General features: G+C 45.4%; 2 protein-coding genes across 3 annotated transcripts in view; one reads left to right on the plus strand and one right to left on the minus strand.

Annotated features, from left to right (window-relative positions):
- The window catches only part of LOC308247772 (uncharacterized protein), a 246,509-nt gene that overhangs the window by 176,864 nt on the left and 48,605 nt on the right, over window positions 1–21,040 (minus strand). The window lies entirely within an intron of this gene.
- LOC308249501 (NADH dehydrogenase [ubiquinone] 1 beta subcomplex subunit 2, mitochondrial-like) lies at window positions 386–12,922 on the plus strand (the record flags this gene model as incomplete). Its single annotated transcript, XM_080671103.1, has 2 exons — window positions 386–449; window positions 12,538–12,922. 2 exons carry the CDS (start codon window positions 386–388, stop codon window positions 12,879–12,881), a joined length of 408 nt encoding a protein of 135 aa, XP_080527229.1. The 3' UTR covers window positions 12,882–12,922.

Below are 21,040 nucleotides of genomic sequence, written 5' to 3' on the forward strand. Positions count from 1 at the left end.
AGAAAGAAGCTAGAGAAAGCAGCTACCATCTCACCTGAGGTAGACTAACGCTGGGCCAGTGGGAGGGGCTAAGAAATTATAAAGGGAACTGCATGTACAGCTTGTCCTCCGATACCAGAGGTCAGATAGGAACAGGTCAGATAAAAGAGTAAAATTTGGCAACTCCAGTTTATTTTGGTTTGAATCTCCTTGACAAAGAGGCTGTTTGATGGTTTCTGTATGATGTGAACACCCACTCATCTTCCCACTCCCCCATCTCACCCATCCTTCGATCTCTCCTCCCTGTCCTCCAACATCTTTTTACCCAGTACCCTGATTCTCCCACCTACCAATCAGCCAATCCATGTCCAGGCTCTAGAGCCCTTTCACTGCTATATCAGGCATCATGGTTATCTGGGTGATGTGCAAGCATTTGTTACCTTCCATCTCTAGAACATGCTTTTCCTTAGGTAAGCGGGTCCTTTGGCTAACTTGTGTGCCTGTACTGTGACAAGACGTAATGAGGTGTGTGCACCCTATTGAGCAATGGGTGAATCCTGACGGTGGTTTAAATCAACCATCTTTTTATACAAAGTACAGATTGTATGTATGTAGATATGTACATACCAAGAGGTCTGTAGCTCTTGTGTTTATCTGGGTACCTGGGTTTAGGTACCTGGGTTGTTTTTTGTGTGCATAAATCTACATCTGTATACATCTGTATGTGTGTCACAAGGTGCAGCCAATAGCTTCCTACAAAGTATGACCACCTGTCTCCAAATCTCCCTGGCTCACAGTATATTTCTCATTTTGGGGGGTAAATGTGATAAAACATATGTAACATAAAATTTAACTGTACAATTCAGATGCATTAATTACATTCACAATATTGGGCAAACAATTACAACTATCTGTTCCCAAATTTTTTCAACACCCGAACAGAAACTCTGTACCCATTAAGCAATAATTCCCTATTCCCCTCTTCTCTCAATTCCTCATAACCGCTAATATACTTTCTGTCTCTATGAATTTTCCCATCTAGATAATTCATATAATAATTGTTCTTTTGGTGTCTGGCTTATTTCACTTAGCATGTGTTTAAGGTTCATCCATGTCGGAGCATGTATCAGAATTTTATTCTTTTTCATGGCTGAATAATATTCCACTGTGTGTATATACCACATTTTATTTCTCCATTCATTTGCTGATGGACAATTGAGTTATTTCTACTTTTTAAATATTGTGAGTAATGCTTCAATAAATACTGGCATTCAAGTATCTGTTCCAGTCCCTGTTTTAAATTCTTTTGGATATATACCTAGAAGTAGAATTACTGAGTCATACAGTCATTTTATGTCTAGCTTTTTGAAGAACCACTGGATTGTTTCCATGGTGGCTGCATCCTTTTAGCTGAGTTAATGATGATTTAGAGATGTGTACCTATGAGGGCATCATATATGCAGTCTTCGTGTGTGTGTGTGTTAGATGAGATGCTGAGGGTCATTCTGAACATCATTTAACCCAGTGGTCAGCAAACCGCGGCTCGCGAGCCACATGCGGCTCTTTGGCCCCTTGAGTGTGGCTCTTCACAAAATACCACGGCCTGGGAGAGTCTATTTTGAAGAAGTGGCGTTAGAAGAAGTTTAAGTTTAAAAAATTTGGCTCTCAAAATAAATTTCCATCGTTATCCTGTTGACATTTGGCTCTGGTGACGAATGAGTTTGCCGACCCCTGATTTAACCCATTAGCTCTTCCCATGCTGAGATCAGAAGGTCCTGCTCTAGATTCTACCTCCTGAAGAGCTCACTTCGTGCAGAATTCCTTCCATTTACAGGAAGAGTGAGGAAAAGAGCAGAGAAGAGAATGGTGTCCTTCTTTACGACCTGGGGGGTTCCTAATGCGCTCTAGAAAGAGAATTGTTGTTTGGGGCTCCCTCCTGAGCGAAGGTCAACTGGCCCGGGGCAATGTAGTGCGGCTTCCTTTCGGCCTTTTTCCAGAGCTGCGCGTCTCTCCGTCATTCCCCGACCTCTCCTGATACAGGTTTCTCCCAAAGATGGGCCGTCCTCATGGGTCTGGGAATTGTCTGAGTCAGTAGTGCCAGATCATCCGCTCTGGAGTTTGGGAGCTGCAGGGGAGAATTGCTAACTGCCTGCTCAATACCCATTACTCTCCTTTTCCATACTAATAGCTCCTCAATTTCGTTGTAGGCAATAATCTACCTAAGACAGGGGTGGACAAACTTTTTGACTCGAGGGCCACAATGGGTTCTTAAACTGGACCGGAGGGCTGGAATAAAAGCATGGATGGAGTGTTTGTGTGAACTAATATAAATTCAAAGTAAACATCATTACATAAAAGGGTACGGTCTTTTTTTTTTTTATTATTTCAATAGTTTTATTCATTTCAAACTGTGCTCTGATCCTGTGCTCTCCAGGGGCGTGTCTCCCTCCATCACCACGATAACATGTCTCCGCATTCCCAGGGTGATGTCGGGGGACGCGTCCGCGGGCATTCCAAGGAGCCTCTGGAAGATGGAGAGGTTGTTCCTTCTACTGAATGGGGGTATAAATCCTCCCACTCAGAAGAAGGAGCTGCGGCCGTGTTTCCCGACGTTGCCATGTTAACACTGCTGCTGGTGAAGGAGCGGAGGGGAGAGCAAGAGAACCCTCTGCTCTTTCGGCTCCGTGGGCCGGATAGAACAGCCGAACGGGCCGGATCCGGCCCGCGGGCCGTAGTTTGCCCACGGCTGGCCTAAGAGAAACAAAACAAGAAAACAAACGAACAAAGACCACATTTCGCATTCGCCTTTGCAGCTAGAAGTTGTCATTCACCCAACTCTGGGTAACCAGGTGTGAGCAAAGGTTCTTGGAGGGGCTTTTAGGGAAAATCTTCGAAGTGTAGCAGACAGCCGACAAGTGCCTTTTGCCCTTTCGCTCTGCCCTTCTTCATAGTTGGATCCTAGATGCAGTGCTGGAGGTGGAGTAGCCTTTTGTAACTATGGTAACCATGAAGAAAGGTTTAAACAATAAGAAAGAAAAAAAAATATCTCCCTGGGAAAAAAAAGTCAGAGATAACCACACTGACCTCACCATGCTATTGAACGATGCCCACTGCCCGCTACCTCTTGTGACACAAGAAAAACACCCTCATTTGTTTGCACCACTATTTTCCGGGTCTCCTTAACGCAGGGGTCGGCAAACTCATCCGTCAACAGAGCCAAATAGCAACAGGACAACGATTGAAATTTCTTTGGAGAGCCACATTTTTTAAACTTAAACTTCTTCTAACGCCACTTCATCAAAACAGACTCGCCCAGGCCGTGGTATTTTGTGGAAGAGCCACACTCAAGGGGCCAAAGAGCCGCCTGTGGCTCGCGAGCCGCAGTTTGCTGACCACTGCCTTAACCCATAGCTCAATTTCATTCTTAACTGACACAGGAGCTTAAAGAACAAGATGCGATCATTTGAGTCAATGGACTCCCTGTGTCTTTTGGCAAATGAGACAGGTTTAGGGTAACTATTAGGAGGACTTCTAGGTGCCAAGATAATGGTGGGGGCATCCATCGGAATCTCCCAACATAATCCCGCCAACAAACAATGTTGGCAACAACAACAACAAATCAAATAAAACCTCATCAAAACCATGTCTTCAGCATGAAAACGGAGGATGTCCAAATTTCACATTAACTGGAAAGAGAAAACCACTCAACCCCCGCCAGCGGCCTCCCGCACTGTGACGCAAGCCTCCAGGAAATCGTCAGGTGGGGAACCGGCGGAGCACAGAGAAGGGGAGCTCGTGGTGAACTTAAGAAGACTGATTTCAAATCACTACCAGAAAGAGGAAGCCCACCCCAAGTTCTGACCCGTGAAAACTGTGAGATAATACGTTATTACTTCAAGCTGCTGTGTTTGTGACGATTTGTCACACAGCAACAGAAACCAACACAGTGCTTTCCACGTGCCTCGTCAGCGGAGCACCTGAGACAATCATCTGTGACCACGAAGGAAAGGTCCAGCAAGCCACGGCACCCGGCCCCACCGCTGCACCTCTAAAGCCAGGCCAGCGGATGCTTTCTCCAAGCGTGTTTCCACACCGGAAGGAGAGGTGTCTGTTTGCACACGGCAATGCAAACTAGCACGCTTTCCTTTCACTTGCAGTTGAAAGCATTTCTAACTGATGAAGCAGACTTCCAAAAGCAGCATGAACAGGTTCTTATTTACTCATTGGCAAACATTTTTAAGGCATCTAGAATGTTCCAGATAGGGAAAAACACACCAACCCACCAAAAATAAAATTTTAAAATCTTTGCCCTCAATAAGCCCAGCGTTGGAAAGGGGCCGTGGGGAGCGGGAGAGGGAAAAGACGGGGAAATCGGGGTACCATTGAAGTAGAGCGGGTGGGCTGTGACAGGTATAAGCAGGTCTCAGGGAAGCTCAGAGAAGGCCCCGGTGCAGCCTTCAGGGCGGCCAGGAGGGAAGACAGCTGGGTGGGGAGGTTTGGTGTGGAACGGAATGCCGAGGGAGGCGTGGGTCGCTCAGGAGCAGTGGAGGGAGGAGGGAGCCCTGGCAGAGAGAGGAGAGGCCAGTCAGGAAGCCATCGACAGCCACCACAGTGCCTAGTGCAGGGGTGGGCAAACTTTTTGACTCGAGGGCCACAATGGGTTCTTAAACTGGACCGGAGGGCCGGAACAAAAGCGTGGATGGAGTGTTTGTGTGAACTAATATAAATTCAAAGTAAAGGAGCGGAGGGGAGAGCAAGAGAACCCTCCGCTCTTTCGGCTCCGCGGGCCGGATAGAACAGCCGAACGGGCCGGATCCGGCCCGCGGGCCGTAGTTTGCCCACGGCTGGAGTGCGAGGCCCGGGAACGTGCCCGATGCTACAGGTGACAGAGACGGGGCAGGTTCTTATCATCACCCCCACCCCAGCCCCAGTGGAGCATCACGAGCGCTCCCTGCCGGCTAGGGAGATGCCAAGGACGCCTGCCACGCGGTCCTGAGGCCTGCTTTCCAGGTGAGTGCCTTGGCAGCTGCCCCGACGGAACCACATCCAGAGAGCGGCTTCCCCACGGGACCAGCTGGGCCGGATCCTCAGGGTCCTCAGGAATGTGCCGGGCACAGGAATTAAAGAAAAGAGAAACAGTCCTGACAGGGAAGACAAGCCCTTCGGCCTTTGAAGTAGAATCTTTTTATTTTTTTTAATATATTTTATGGATTTTTTACAGAGAGGAAGGGAGAGGGATAGAGAGCTAGAAACATCGATGGGAGAGAAACATTGATCAGCTGCCTCCTGCACACCCCCCACTGGGGACGTGCCCGCAACCAAGGTACATGCCCTTGACCGGAATCGAACCCAGGACCTTTCAGTCCGCAGGCCGACGCTCCATCCACTGAGCCACACCGGTTTTGGCTGAAGTAGAATCTTGAGACCCTCCGGCTCTCCAGCCATGACATCTCTCCCCCCGACCCCCCGCCCCCTCCGCCTTGTGAGTCTTAGAGCCTCGGATTTCGCTTGGAAATTGGAAAGCTCCTGTAAATCTCTTTCAAATAAACAAAGAAACAAATATGTCAAAATGATAAACTGTGACCTCTGAAGTAGGGCCTCGAGGAAAAGCCCGGAGGTAAAAGACGGGGGCAGATGGGACTGCAGGAGGTTGGGAGCAACAACCAGTCTTATTCCATCCACTGACCTTTTTGTCCTAGTTGAGGAGTAAAGAATGCAGGAAATGCTAAAAAAGGGAGAGGCAGCTTAGGGGCAGGGAACCCACACAGCCTTCCTACCGCAGGGCCATCTTACCCAGGCCCCCGGTTTCCCCAGAGGAGGTTGGGAACCTTTCTTCATGGCACCCTGTACAGCGCTTGCCCCAAAGCCTAGCGTTTGTCTGTCCCCCCACCCCCGCCCCAGTTTTTCAATATGTCGGTTTGGCTGAGGTTGAATAACTCACACAGCGACGTTCACCCTTTTCCCGTGTCCAGATGATGACAAATACGCACGCACAGCAGCGTACCGGCACCAGGAGGAAGGCGTGGGACACTGTCCCCCACAGCGCTCCCTCCCGCCCCGTGAACTCAGCCCCCACCCCCAACACAAGGACTGACTCAGTTCCTGCCTCTATCGTTCTGCCTCTTCCAGAAGGTCATATAAATGGGATCACACCGCAGATAGCCTTGTGTGTCTGCCTTCTTGCACTTAGTATAACACAAGGCCAATTTTTTAAAAATACGTTTTTATTGATTTCAGAGAGAGGAAGGGAAAGGGAGAGACAGAGACATCCATGATGAGAGAGAATCATTGATCAGCTCCTGCACACCGCTCGCCCCCCCCCCCCCCCAAGGGCATCCAGCCTGCAACCTGGGCATGTGCCCTGACGGAATCAAGCCATGACCTCCTGGTTCATAGGTTGACGCTCAACCACTGAGCCACACCAGCTGGGCACAAGGCCAATTTTTAAAAGCATTAATGTTGTCTGCCAAGGTCATCTTTCCTTGTGATCCAAGGCTAAGTGGGTGAGGATCAGTGTTCATGCTTGTCTTAACAAATCCTCTGGAGTGTGACTGTGGACCCTAAATCAAACTCACTGAATACCAAGCAATTTCACTTTGTAATCTATCCTGATATGCTGGCTCAAGTTACACTTGTACAGTGCAAACAATAGCATAGTGAATTTTTACATGAATATAGTTGTATTTATTAGCATTTAGAAATGCATAATTGCATCTTAATCACCTAAGAGCATTTATAGGCCTATACTACTGCCCTCAAGGAAATTGCCAAGATAATTAAAAGACAGCATATAATTAAATCATAAGGCTTTATTGCTGAAAGGGGTTTTAGGAAACCGTCTAGTCATAGCATCATAGAATTTCAGAGCTGGCAGTGACCTTCAAAGATTATGGGACCTGCCTGTCATCTTAGATGTCAATTTCCTCCAGGCGTGGCCAACTTCAAGAGCAATGAGTGATGTGAGTGTGTGAAGCTTGCCAGTAGACAGTGATGGAGACATTGCATCCCGAAACCCTTGAGATTGTCTTGAGAAATCTCTGATCCATAGAAATATCTTTTCCTTACTGACATGAAAGTGTCTTTCTAGGTTGGTATCTAGAAGTTCCCTCTATGAGACCACATACTATTGTGTGAATTTGTCCAGAAATCTCCCTCTTTAGAAAGAATCTTTCAATCCAATTCTTAAATTGCTTAATTATTCTTAAACATATCCTACATTTCACTCACATACTTATGCCCCCCCCAAAATTGTTAGTTTGTACACAGAGCCAGTAGTGACAGTCTGGAATTTAAAAAATGCCCAGGAGAAGAAAACCCCCCAGAAATGTGGGGGTTGGAGGATGATATTGAAGTTCCTCATTATGTGAGATGGAAATTGGACCCATTTTTAGTTAAATGTTGAAAAAAGAAGGTTTCCTGGCCGGTGTAGCTCAGCGATTGAGCGTGACCTATGAACCAGGAGGTCACAGTTCCATTACTAGTCAGGATACATTCCCAGGTTTCGGGCTCGATCCCCAGTAGGGGGTGTGCAGGAGGTAGCCGATCGGTGATTCTCTCTCCTCACTGTTGTTTCTCTCTCTCTCTCCCTCTTCCTTCCTCTTTGAAAGCAATAAAAATATTTTTTTAAAGAAGGGTCAAGACAGAAGACTACAGAACACGGAATCATTTTCTTTACATGTATAGTATACGTATTATCTGTATAATTTATGGTCTAAGTTTTTCACTTTGGGAAAGAACATGCAAAAATATGCTATGTCTTAGTTTCAGCTTGACAGTTTTCAAGGGGATTTTTTTGTTTCCCTGTCAAGTGTATAATATTTGTTCTAGTGTATACTACCTAACAGGGCTTCAAACACTTTGTAAGGGTGCTGGTAGGGTATTAAATTCTCAGCTTCTTTCCAAGACATGTATTTTGGGTATACTGCATACAAACTATACATAAATATTTTTTTAAAACACACTATATAAAGGTTCTGAATGGTCTGATCAGTGTCCTGAGAGCATCTCCTACCTATCCCTTCCCATCTTAAGGAGAGTTTCAAGAGACCAAAAATTTGGGTAAAATGAAACGCAAACTAGAGTAAGGGGTAGATTTCCAAGGCGTTATGAACATGCCTTCTGACACTGAAATAAAGCACTTGTTGGAGACTTAGATGTACTAGTTTCTAAATTTTGAAAGCACTTTGAGGACATCCATGGCCATTTTCTTACAATCTGTTTCTGGGACATGCTGAAAGAACTGATTACTTGCTAATATGCCATAGTGCCCTCTTGTGGACATTCTGAGAACAGCACCCTAGTAAGGGAGGAGTTGCAGTAGCGCCCTCTTGTGGACATTCTGATGTGGACGAAAAGGGGCCACATACTAACCTAACTCAGGGAAGGCCTGCATTGCGGCTTTGCAAACTCAAGAGTCCTAAATTAACCAAAAGGATGGTCTGAAATCAAAACCTTTAATTTGAAAAAGCAGTTTATGGTGGGTAGTCATGTCCTGTATCTTTCCTGACAAAGATCAACTTCCGTCTTTACGGACCCTATTGTCTTTTTGCATCTAACGTAACATACCTGTGAGATGTCAGCTTGTAACTTCCTTTTCTCTGGACCCCTAAGGGCACAATGAATGGCACCAGGGCAGAAGCCACAAATTCCCTCATCCTATTGTTATCATGTGAATTGTCACCTGTTAACTATCCTGTACCCACCTATGTAAAAGAAGCATGTGTCCATCATTTCACGCTTTATCCAATCACAGAGGTTTCCCCACTTCGCTTTCTCCCACCTCCCTAATTCATTACCGATGGATTTCATGTAATCCCCTTAGGTCGCCTCCTTTGATGGAAATTTATAAAACAAAGTGAAAAGCCGCCATTTTTTAGAGCACTATCTCAATACATTGAGATTCTGCTTCCCAGCAATCGTTGACAGTTTGGCTCCAATAAACTCACAAAAATTCTTTACAAGTTTGAATGGGGTTGTTTTGGGTTTTTTTTTACCTTAACATTACTAGCGTAGTTGGCAGGATTCCAGAGCCGCTCGCACAGGACCACCCTGCATCCCCGGTCTTAGTGCTAGGATCCAGCAAAGGGCCCATTGAGCCTGCCGATTCCCTGCTCATCGGGCAAACGTGGATGAGTTGTCTCTTGGACCCAGGACCTCCCCTTGCTTTCGGCAGAGGGTCTGACTTTATCTGAGCTGTACTTTAAACTCCTCAAGGTGGAACGAAGGTTAAGAATTAACAGAACCCGGGCTATAGGTGAAACTGGAGGAAAAAATGAGTGCCTGGTTTTGATTCAGGCTTTTCAATCGGAATTGCTTTTTGAGAATCTGAGCACAACCCTTCGCCATTTAAAAGAGAGCTGAGCTCCTTCAGCTCCAAAGATAAAGGGGCACATCCTCCCTCCTGCCCGATTCTCGGGTGTTCTTGGGCAACTAAGAATCTTTGTGGAGGTGTCAGAGGTTATTCCTCATGACATGCAGGAGACCCATAGGGAAGTCCCAACTCAACTGTAATTAACAGACTGGCTTGTCCAGGGGGCCCCCATAAGGTTTGGTCTGCCAGGGCCCCAAGCCCTTCTGGTTGTTTTAGACAGCTGAGAGAGAAACTGATAAAAGGGTTGAATTGCAACTCGAAGGGTGAGAGCCTCATGGAGCTCAACTAATAAGCAGCACCCTTCAATGTACTACATAACACCCCTAGAAAATTTGCTCAGACTCTGCAGATATAAAAAAAAAAGAAAGAGATGGGAAATTGCACCACTAAGGTTGATAAATCCCCAAGAATCCCAGCCCGTTAATACTCCAGCAGGGTACATGTACAATTCATACAGAATTTCAACTTGAAAGTATCTACAAAAATGGGAAAATTTAAAAATGATATCGCTTTAAATGGCCAAAGTGGGGAACTTTTGACACCTCCAAACTGATTTTTCTGTGCGCGCAATTAGAAAAAGCCGTTAGACTGAATCCCCGACTAGGGTACTGTTCCCACAAGAGGGCGCCATTGTGCCTAATCCCTTACTAAGGTGTTGTTCTCAGAATACCCTCAAGACTGAATCCAGGAGAAACCAAGATGGCGGCATAGGTAAGCACCTAAACTGCTGCCTCGCACAACTATTTCAAAACTACAACTAAAAGATAAAATGGACATCATCCAGAACCACAGGAAGGAAGGCTGGCTGAGTGGAAATTCTACAACTAGAAGGAAAGAGGAAAGCTCACGGAGAATCAGAGGAGCGGCAAAGGGCTGAGGTACGGAGACGCGCGCAGAGAGGAAGGGCCACTGAGAGCCTGGCTGACTTTCTCTGGAGGGAGGGAGAAGGAAGCCCCTGACTGCACTGAACCCCAGTTCCGACTGCACTGAACCCCAGTTCCAGGCGAACCCCCGTGGACCCCAGGCTCATACAGGGGAAGTCTGGACTGTCAGGTAGAGAGAAAGGCACACGGAGACTCAGAGACCCGGGGGAGCCATGGCGGGTCTGGAGGTGCGCACACGCGCACACACGCACGCAAGTGCTCGCAGAGAAAGCTGAATGCGGAGGTTGCCACAGGCATTCCCTAGCGGAAGGGAGTCGGAAGTTCCTGACTGCACTGAACCCTAGTTCCGACTGCACTGAACCCCAGTTCCAGGCGAGCCCCTGGGGACCCACGCTCTTACAGGGGGAATCTGGACTGTTAGGCGGAAACTCAGGGGAGTTGCGGAAGGCAGAAGTCTGGAGGCGCGTGTTCAAGGGCAGGGCTGACGGGAAGCCAAGACTGTCTGCTCCGCCCTGAGACTCCACCCCATCCAAGCTGAGCACAGAGGCTTTTGCAGTTTTGCAAGTCTAATCCTAATAAGGCTGTATCCAGCACCGAACTTCTCCCAGTGTAGACACAGCTGATCCTCACAGCCAACTGGCCTGGAGGTCTATTCCTCCCAGTGATACCAACAATAATCAAGACTTAACTACAATAAGGCTGTACACACAGTCTACAAAGGGGTGCACCAAGAGTGTCCACCTCAGGTTAACTGGGGAGGCCGACCCACTGGGACATATAGGAAAGCTAGCTCACAAAGCTACCCTACCAACTCAGGGAAGCAGCGAAAATGCAGAGGCAAAGAAACAGATCACAAATGAAAGAAATGGAGGAAAACAAACGACTGGATATAGAATTCAAAACCACGGTTATAAGGCTTTTCAAGAATATCCTAGAAAAGGCCAATAAATTTAGCAAGACCCTCGAGGATATGAAAAAGGACCAGCTAGAAATTAAACATACACTGACTGAAATAAAAAATACAGAGATCCAACAGCAGACTAGAGGAACGCAAGAATCAAGTCAAAGAATTGAAATACAAAGAAGCAAAAAACATTCAACCGGAAAAGAAAAAAGAATCCAAAAAGTTGAAGATAGTGTAAGAAGACTCTGGGACAACTTCAAGCGTACCAACATCAGAATTATGGGGGTGCCAGAAGAAGACGGAGAGCAAGATACTGAAAACCTATTTGAAGAAATAATGACAGAAAGCTTCCCCCACCTGGTGAAAGAAATAAGACTTACAAGTCCAGGAAGCACACAGAACCCCAAACAAAAGGAATCCAAAGAGCACCACACCAAGACACATCATAATTAAAATGCCAAGAGCAAAAGACAAAGAGAGAATCTTAAAAGCAGCAAGAGAAAAACAGTTAATTACCTACAAACCCATACGATTGTCAGCTGATTTCTCAACAGAAACTATGCAGGCCAGACAGGAGTGGCAAGAAATATTCAAAGTGATGAAAAGCAAGAACCTACAACCAAGATTACTCTACCCAGCAAAGTTATCATTCAGAATGTAAGGTCAGATAAAGAGCTTCACAGATAAGAAAAAGCTAAAGGAGTTCATCACCACCAAACCAGTATTATATGAAATGCTGAAAGGTATTCTTTAAGAAGGGGAAGAAGAAAAAAGTAAAGATAAAAGTTATGAACAACAAATACATATCTATCAACAAGTGAACCTAAAAATCAAGTGAATTAAAAATCTGAGGAACAAAATAAACTGGTGAATATAATAGAATTAGGGGCATAGAAAGGGAGTGGACTGACAATTCTCAGGGGGGAAGGGGTGTGGGGGGTGCGGGAAGAGACTGGACAAAAATCGTACACCTATGGATGAGGACAGTGCGGGGGAGGTAAGTGCAGAGGGTGGGGTGGGAACCGGGTGGAGGGGAGCTATGGGGGGGGGGGGGGAAAGAGGAACAATTGTATTAATCTGAACAATAAAGATTTATTAAATTTAAAAATAAATAAAATTCTGTTAGCACCCTGAAAAAAAAAAAAAAAAAAGACTGAATCCAATCAGTCAGCAGGCAGAGGCGGTCTCTGGAGCTTTGAGTCTTTGCCTGATCTAGTTAGTCAGAAACAGCGTTTGACATTGTCCTGCACTAGAGATTGAGAGTAACAGATCTTTCTAATACACAGTCACAAATCCAAAACAGTCAAAATGTGGAAATGAAAAAACAAACCCCAAATGAAAGAACCAGAGACTTCTCCAGAAGAGATTAATGAAATGGAGATAAGAAATTTATCTGATAGACGGCGGCGGTTGTCCAGACTCGGGCTGGCATGTTGGCTCTGACGTGGATGTGCCTTTCACTGGCGGCGGAGGCAGCCTCTTCAGAGGCCTCCGTGCGGAGGCGTCTGGAAGCGGAGTCCGTCATGCTGGTGGCGGTGTGCACATTGAGCCCAGGTACAGAGAGTTTCCCCAGCTCACCAGGTCCCAGGTGATCAAGGGTGAGTTCTTCAGTGCAACCATGTGGTTCTGGATTCTCTGGCGCTTTTGGCATGACTCAGATGCTGTGCTGGGTCACTTTCCATATCCAGATCCTTCTCAATGGACGGATGAAGAATTGGGTATCCTTCCGCATGACGAAGACTGAAAACGTAGACTCAACTTTTTACAAGAGCAAGGTCAGAATTTCAAGAGTTGTGGACTTCATATTGTCTGTTGAAGTTGTAAATTAAAGTGGTTTTGGTCATGAAAAAAAACAAAGAAATTTATCTGATATAGAGTTCAGAATAATGACAGTAAATATGCTCAAGAGCATGAGAAAAGATACAATAACTATGAAAAAAGAGCAGTCAGAAATAAAGAATGATATAGTGCTAATAAAGAACACATTGGAAGGGATACACAGCTGATTAGGGGAAGCTGAGGATCAGATCAGATCAGTGAATTAGGAGACAGGGTAGAAAAAAATCACTCAATCGGAGAACCCAAAAGAAAAAACAATTTAAAAACAGGAGGACAGCCCTAATGGGTTTGGCTCAGTGGATAGAGCGTCGGCCTGCTGACTCAAGGGTCCCAGGTTCGATTCTGGTCAAGGGCATGTACCTTGGTTGCGGGCACATACCCAGTAGGGAGTGTGCAGGAGGCAGCTGGTCGATGTTTCTCTCTCATCGATGTTTCTAACTCTCTATCCCTCTCCCTTTCTCTCTGTAAAAAATCAGTAAAAATATATATTTTTTAAAAAAAAACACACAAAAAAAAACAGGAGGACAGCTTAAGGGAGCTGTGGGACAAGGTTTTATTTTCAGCCTCACCCAGCACCCTCACTCACCCATGTCCCTCTCCCTTCCTTAATCATTAAGCTCTCAGGACAGTGAGGTCTGATTAGCATCCAATGGTCTTAGGAACAAGATCTTGGGTCTATTGACCATAGAGACAGAGTTTTCCATCAAACTAAGGATAATATCTCAGTTGTGTTTCAGCTCCAGCGCAGGAAAGTGGAATGACCCCCTGAACAAATTCTTGTGAAATTAGAACAATGCCATGGCCGACATCAGGACCAGATGCGATGGTCAATGACCCCCACCCTAGCACCCACCAGTCAGCAGAGACAATGACCCTAACTCCTTCAGGAATCGTGAGTAATGATTTCCCTATATAACCCATCCCCCGGAAGCCATCCGGGAGCCAGGTCTTCCCGCATGAGCCCACCTGTGACCCAGGGCGCGGCCCCATCTCCTCCACTGACAGACCCTCACTTTCTTGGTTGCAAACGCTTGTTTGTGTCTTACAGGGCTGTGGTGCACACAGGCCAGTGAACCTCTTCCGTCCGGTAATGATGCTCTAAACATGGTTTTCTCCGAGTACATCGTCACTGAAGCACCGACTCAGATAACAGAATCAGTCATTAACTTTTCAGGCAGCCTTTACATTTTCTTTATGTAGTGTTTTCTATACTCATAGTAATATTGTGCCATTTTTATCAACTAGTTAAGATTTCATTGTATAAACAGTAGCTGAATATATTCATGTCAAAGATAATCATTCCTTTAAAAGGTTTCTTTGTCAGGTATTCATTAAAGTAGGTTTCACATCAAAATGATAGTCATGAATAGAGGGCAAACATCTTACCCATCTGGCAGGCTTTTAAAAAAAGTTTAATTTTATTAGCACTGTATCAAATCCTCAGCCTATATTATGTGTCCTTAACAGCACAAAGATCTGTTTTATGAATGCACACAATTGGTGGGCATGCAAAGTGGAATAATCTGTGTATCGTATAAAAATATAGGAAGCCCTGACCGGTTTGGCTCAGTGGATGGAGCGTCGGCCTGCAGATTGAAAGGTTCCAGGTTCGATTCCGGTCAAGGGCATGTACCTTGGTTGTGGGCACATCCCCAGTAGGGGGTGTGCAGGAGGCAGCTGATCGATGTTTCTCTCTCATTGATGGTTCTAACTATCTCTCTCCCTTCCTCTCTCTGTAAAATCAATAAAATATATTTTTTAAAATATATATAGGAAACCACAATAGAGATGATGTTCATGGATGCAGCAGAAATTAATTACTGCTCTTTGCACAAATGCTATGCTTTGTAAACAGTACTTGTACTTTCTTAATATTGGTCTTAGAAATGCACTGTGTGATTAGAAAGGTCTCTTCCAGCTGACGTTCCCCACTCCGGGCTGCATGGAGCATGGCATCCTGCTTCAGGCGGGAGGCGGCAGGAGTAAATAACGCGCTGCACACTTCCTCGGGTCGGATCTGTGGACGCTGTGAGCACTGTAACGGGGAGCGTGGGGGACACAGAACCTCACAGAAGCGCCCACACGAAGAGCAGCCCTTATCAGGGGCACGGCTGCACCGCTCTGTCTCATGTCACACAGTTCACAACCTTCTCCGGTTTTCCGGCAGCAGCTTTCAGGCACAACGTTTTAACCTAAACCTGATGGGATGGGGTGGGTTTTTTTGGAGGGCCATTGGATTTCTGGACAGTGAGGGGGGAACAGAAAAGGGCACACGTTAAGGTCACAGCTGTAAATATCTGAGTTCTCAGAAGGAGTAAATGGGAGAATAGACACTGGCGGTCACTAAATTAATGCCAGTATAAAAAACCTACATTCCTAGGTTACTTCAGAGGAGAGACCCATGTTTGTCCCGAGGGCTCAGTGGTGGGGGTCAGGGAGGGGTAAGTCATGGATCACACATGCATGCCTTATGCTTTCTGGGGAGTTCTGAGAGAAACCAGCGGGGACTGCTGCTGAGGAAGCCCCGCCCACTGCGCTGACCTCTGGAGACTCCGATTGGCTTGGCTGTGCGTGTATCAATCACAACTATGTGTGTAGCGCTGCAGCTGTTTGCTGGGAGATTATAAGTGAACTTTGGAGTTGTTTGCTTTTTTTCTTTTTTCTTTCTTTCTTTCTTTCTTTCTTTCTTTCTTTCTTTCTTTCTTTCTTTCTTTCTTTCTTCCTTTCTTTTTTAAGTCACTGCTTAAAACATTTTGGGGTATATCTTTCAGAATTCCATTCAACCCCAGTGGCACGTTCTTTTCTATGTCCTGAGCACTATCAATCCTCATCCCTTGAGGGGAGATTTTGTTTTATTCTATTTTTTGTATGTAGTTTTCTTACTGTGGTAAAATACACGTAACCTAAAAACACCCACCACTGCCATTTCAAAGTGCACAATTCAGTGGTGTTTCGCACAGTCACCATGTGCTGCAGCCATCCCCACGATCTAGTTCCAGAACACAGGCCTCACTAACAGGAAGCTCCCGCTCCTTAAGCAGTCACTCCACAGGACCCGCCTCCAGCCCCTGGCAGCCAATCATCAGCTTCCTGCTCCCATGGCTATTTCACATAAGGGAACCCTCCAATGTGTGTTGTTTGTATGTCTAGTGTCTTTCCCATCATGTTTTCAAGGATCACCCACATTGACTTTGAAGCAACAGGAACTCCACCATTCACTGATAATTCTCGCCGGTTAAGCGGAATGCCAGTTATGACTGCCAGGGGGCACTGCGGGTCAGGTAGGTGTTCTTTCCATTCTACTGTTGCAAACTACAGAGGCTTATGAGGACCTTACTTCAGTGAAGGCCGGTTATTGAAGGCAACATATTCCTGCCTCCTCACTGCTGCCACCTTCTGGAGTCAGTGTCAGCTACCTCCAGGGCCATCACAGAGTGCCGCACAGAGAAGGCACCCAATGCGAGCGTGTGAAATGGAACCCTTGTGATGTGATACTCCCAGTGACATCAAGGACCAGGCTTTCGTAGGAAGATGTATTCACTTGGTTTGTATTCGTGATCACGCGGTCACTCCAAGCACTGGGTGCCCATCCACTGCAGCTTTACTCCAGGACACGCAGAGCTACAGTTCCAGGGACTTTGAGTCCTGGTGTGCCGGAAAGGAACTTGAACTTACTTCCCAAGGTCACATAGTAGTTCCCCCTTCTAATCAGTAAAAACAAACGGCTTCCGTTTTATTGCTTTGTACATCTGCAGGTGGTGTGTGCAGGGCCTTGTCTTCCAGGGTCACAATAATACAGAATAGGTCTTCACACCACTCTAAACCCTGAGCTGGGCTCCCCAAGAACCCATGTGGAAAATCATTATTCTAGGAAAATAAAGAATGAATGAAAAAAACAGTTTGATGAAAAAAGAATGGTCTTAATCTATTTTACAAAGAGTTTGATAATCGTTCACCATATTCTCCTATTTACAGTCAATTGTAAGGCACTATGAATTTTATTATCTACTAGAATAAAGCACTGCTAAAGAAGACATGTAATTGCAGAGATATTATTTCTAAGTCTTTGCTTTTAAAAGAAAAGACTCGGCGTCATGCAACCAAGGAAGTAGAGCCCTCTTTTTATCGAGCCTCGTGAGAGGCTGCCCTTCCAGGTTCTTCTTACGCCGTCTAGCGGGGGACTGAATGGTTTTATCTGGGTTTTGTGTAGATTATTTACCATCGATTTTTCCAGTGCCTCACTTGTAGCAAATCAACTACATTACACCTAGGACACGGTGCATGTCAAATTACATGTCAAAAATAAAACTGAAACACAAAACAAAGCGCTAACCCTGCCTTATGTTACAAATAACTATGACAGGATATGCTCAAGTTTCCAACTCCCATCACTGATCACACCAATGAAAGATTTCACACCTAAAATACAGGCCATTTCTGCTATTGGTGAATTATTATATTATGGTATGATGACACATACTGATTTATTCAGTCAAGAATATCCTAAGGACAGATTTCTAGATTTTAAATAGAATGTAAGGCCTTTTCTCATGCTGTTTCCTGTCATTCTCCTCTGCCCTTTCCTCTTCTCTGCATGGGGAAATCATACTCATCTTTCCAGAGTCCTCTAATATGTCCTCTGTGAACCTTGCTTTTGTCACAGTCTGCCTGCATAACACACACACACACACACACACACACACACACACACACACGACTAACTGGTGCCTCCTCATTGCATTTAGAGTGCTTTGCTCTCCACTTGAGTTAGCACATTAACTCACAGAGCAGCTTGAGGACAAGTGCTGTGTCATCTTCACCTTTGGATAAGAAAGAAAGGAGGGAGGGAGGGAGGAAGGGAGGAAGGAAGGAAGGAAGGAAGGAAGGAAGGAAGGAAGGAAGGAAGGAAGGAAGGAAGGAAGGAAGGAAGGAAGGGTCTCTATGTAGTATATGATGAGCTTCCCCTTCCTGATCCTTCCGGCTTTGTCCGCAGCCCCTTCTCCTCTAAGGCCAGAGATAAAAAACTCAAGAGACAATCCATCTCACAGTTGGGGATTTGGCTCGACTCCACTCATGCTGCTTATGGAGAGCAGGGATAGTCACAAAGGACTCAAGTGCTAATAGTGACAGCTCAGTTGGAAGTGAAGGGGAAAACTGTAGGACTTCCCCTTTGCATGGACATTCGTATGCAAAGCCTGTCCCTTGAGTCCAGCTCCAGGTACCAGACCTTACTGACCTCGGGTCAACACTAGGGCTCCTCCCATGATCATATTCCAGAAGAAATGGCCACCACCCCTGTGGACCACGGGAAGAACCATCAGCAACTGACCACTCCGCCTGAGAGAGCAGCTTCTCCATCCCCTACAGCACTGACAGGTGCTTGGTCCTGGTGGGAAACATTACAATAGCCCATTCTGTTAAAGGGGCACATCCAAATGTCAGAACATTATATTAAACAAAATCTGCCTCCCTCTAACTTTCCTTGGACCTACTATCCTCTTTTGAGCAATGTAGGGCCACGCGAGACCTTCCTTCCTCACGGCAGACCTACAGATCTCTGAGGAGAGCCGCCGCTTCTCACACCCTGGAGTCTTGAATGACCCGTGGTTCATCAGTTCTCCTATGGAAGTACAGTAACCAGAAATGGTCCTCATACTGCAGGGAGACTCTTGTTTGGCCTAGCCATACAACACTCAACTGAGTTGTACTCCTTCCGCTGTCTCTCAACAAATATTTCTCTTATTTCTGAGACATATTTAAAATTAATCCTTTCTCTTCACACCCAGAGCTGCTACCTCCTTTAACTACCCTAAAATTATCTCTTACATTATTTCCTATTTAAAATGCCCCTTTTATAGCTACCTGTGATTTTTTCCCACCGGGTTCAAGTTTCTTGATTTTACTGTTACCATCTGACCCCAATCATTATTTTTACTGCTTCCTGATTTTCTTGTTCACCTTTCTCCTCCACAACTTTGTTCCCGGGCACCTGTTCTTAGCATACTGCTGATCTCACACTGAACTTTGGAATGTTCAGCCCATTTTCATTGTTTCCTCTTCTAGAAGTCCCTTTTATATAACCACTTTATGTTTATACATGCACACATACACACAAAATCCAAATGATATTTTCTCCTTCAAAGTTCACAGGTATCCCCATTTTAGTGCTTTGATCTCATTCTCTGACTTTCTCTGGATGAAGTACTAGTGTTAAGGATAAACTGTTAGTACCAAAATCATAGCTTACAATGTTTCATGAAAATGATATGCCCTGTATAACTATGTAAAATCTATAGAACTTGAAGTACATTGGAAATAACACTGGAAATAATATTGGTTGACAATCACTTCACTGAAAGATGTATCTTATCGCGTTGATCATTCAAATGATAGGCAATGCTCTCATTAGAATATTTGTCACACAGGACTCACACTTAGCTCTACTCGTTGTGAGGAAGCCTGAAATTCAGGTCTCTGAGCTTTGATGAAAATCTCCTGGAGCTCGTATTTTAAAAGATGACATCAGGTTAAATATGTAGTACTGAGTGCGCATTTGCTGTCTATATCTGGACAGAAGCCAAGTTAAAAAACAACAACAACGCACATTTACCCTGCCAGAGGGCAGAGGGGCTCAGCTGGTTGAGCAGCACCCTGTGCACCAAAGGGTTGGGGGTTTGATTCCCAGTCAGGGCACATATCTGGGTTGTGATCCCTGGTTGGGGCACATACAGAAGGCAACCAATCAATGTTCCTCTCTCTCTCTCCCTCTCTCTCTCTTTCTCTCTCTCTCTCTCTCTCCTCAGGTAAGGATTAAAAACAATAGCAATAACAATGAACAAAACATCTCAATGTAGATATAAATTCTGATATACAATATCATAATGTTGAGTCACCAGAATTCCTTTGCTTCTATTTACACAACATTTTTATTGAAGAAGCTTAAAGTCCTCCGTAGACATTATCTTTAGAACCCTCACAGCATTCTCGTTAAGCACATAGAAACCAGAACAGTCCTTTGAGTGGAGGCAGCTGCACCTTCCCCTGGGGTCATTCCTCTTGACAGACTGATGGTTTGCCTTAGGTCAAGGTCACACATAAGGTATTAGTGTGCCAAGAAAAGAATTCTAGTTTAATGATCCACCCAGGAGACCTGGCTGACTTCCCTAAGTACAAAGTCAGCCCTAAGACACTGCAGAGTAGGACACTAAGGCAATGTCTACATAAACGCACTGTTTTCTGATAAAACATTTCTGGAAGAAGAATACCAACATACAAGTAACATATGAATGCTATTCACATGGTCGTGATGTCTCAGGCCCCACCCTTCCTTGATATCCTGAGAGAAGACTAGCTTGGCCAGCAAGCCCTAATGGATTTATTCCCTTGTCCCAACCTGCTTTTCAGTTCCTGCCCTAGACCCTGTCCTCATTCTTTTTTTTTTTTTTAATTTACTCTGTATTGTTAATGTTTCTAATAGGCAACCAGTTAGCCTGCTGTTGCCCCTCTCCTGGAATTTAAAAAAAAAAAAAAGAAGCCAGTAAATTTACACAATAACCCTCTTTAACCCCACAAATCAGTGGGCTTTGAAAACAGTCATGCTAGACGGTGACTTTATTGAGCAGCAGCCTTCACCTACCCTGACACCCCCATGGGCAGGGTAAGCCACCTCTTGGGCATCTTCTGCAGGGTTTTCTCTGTCTTTCTTAAGGTCACAGGTAGGAAGGAAGGGGCCCTTTGTTTTTCTGAGTCCATTTCCCATTTCTACCAATACTTTAGTGCCTCTGGCTGGGTCTTCCTCTTTTTCCCTCCTGACCTGTATCCTCAGAGATGTCCTGGAAATACCCTGGATTGCTGGAACCTTCCACCCTCTCTGCTCGAGACTTCTGAAGATGTACCCTCATCTTTCCATTCCATCCATTTGGACTGAGCCTTTCCTTGGACTACCAATGTTTACCCAGACTGGGTCTGACTTCGCTTTGCTCTTACTAGAACTTGCTCTCCGAAAGCTAACCTTCTTCACACACACTGCAGCCACCATTCCCAGTTGCTCCAAGTTCCTGTTAG

This window comes from Plecotus auritus, assembly GCF_963455305.1.
Source record: "Plecotus auritus genome assembly, chromosome: 5".
NCBI classification, from domain to species: Eukaryota; Metazoa; Chordata; class Mammalia; order Chiroptera; family Vespertilionidae; genus Plecotus; species Plecotus auritus.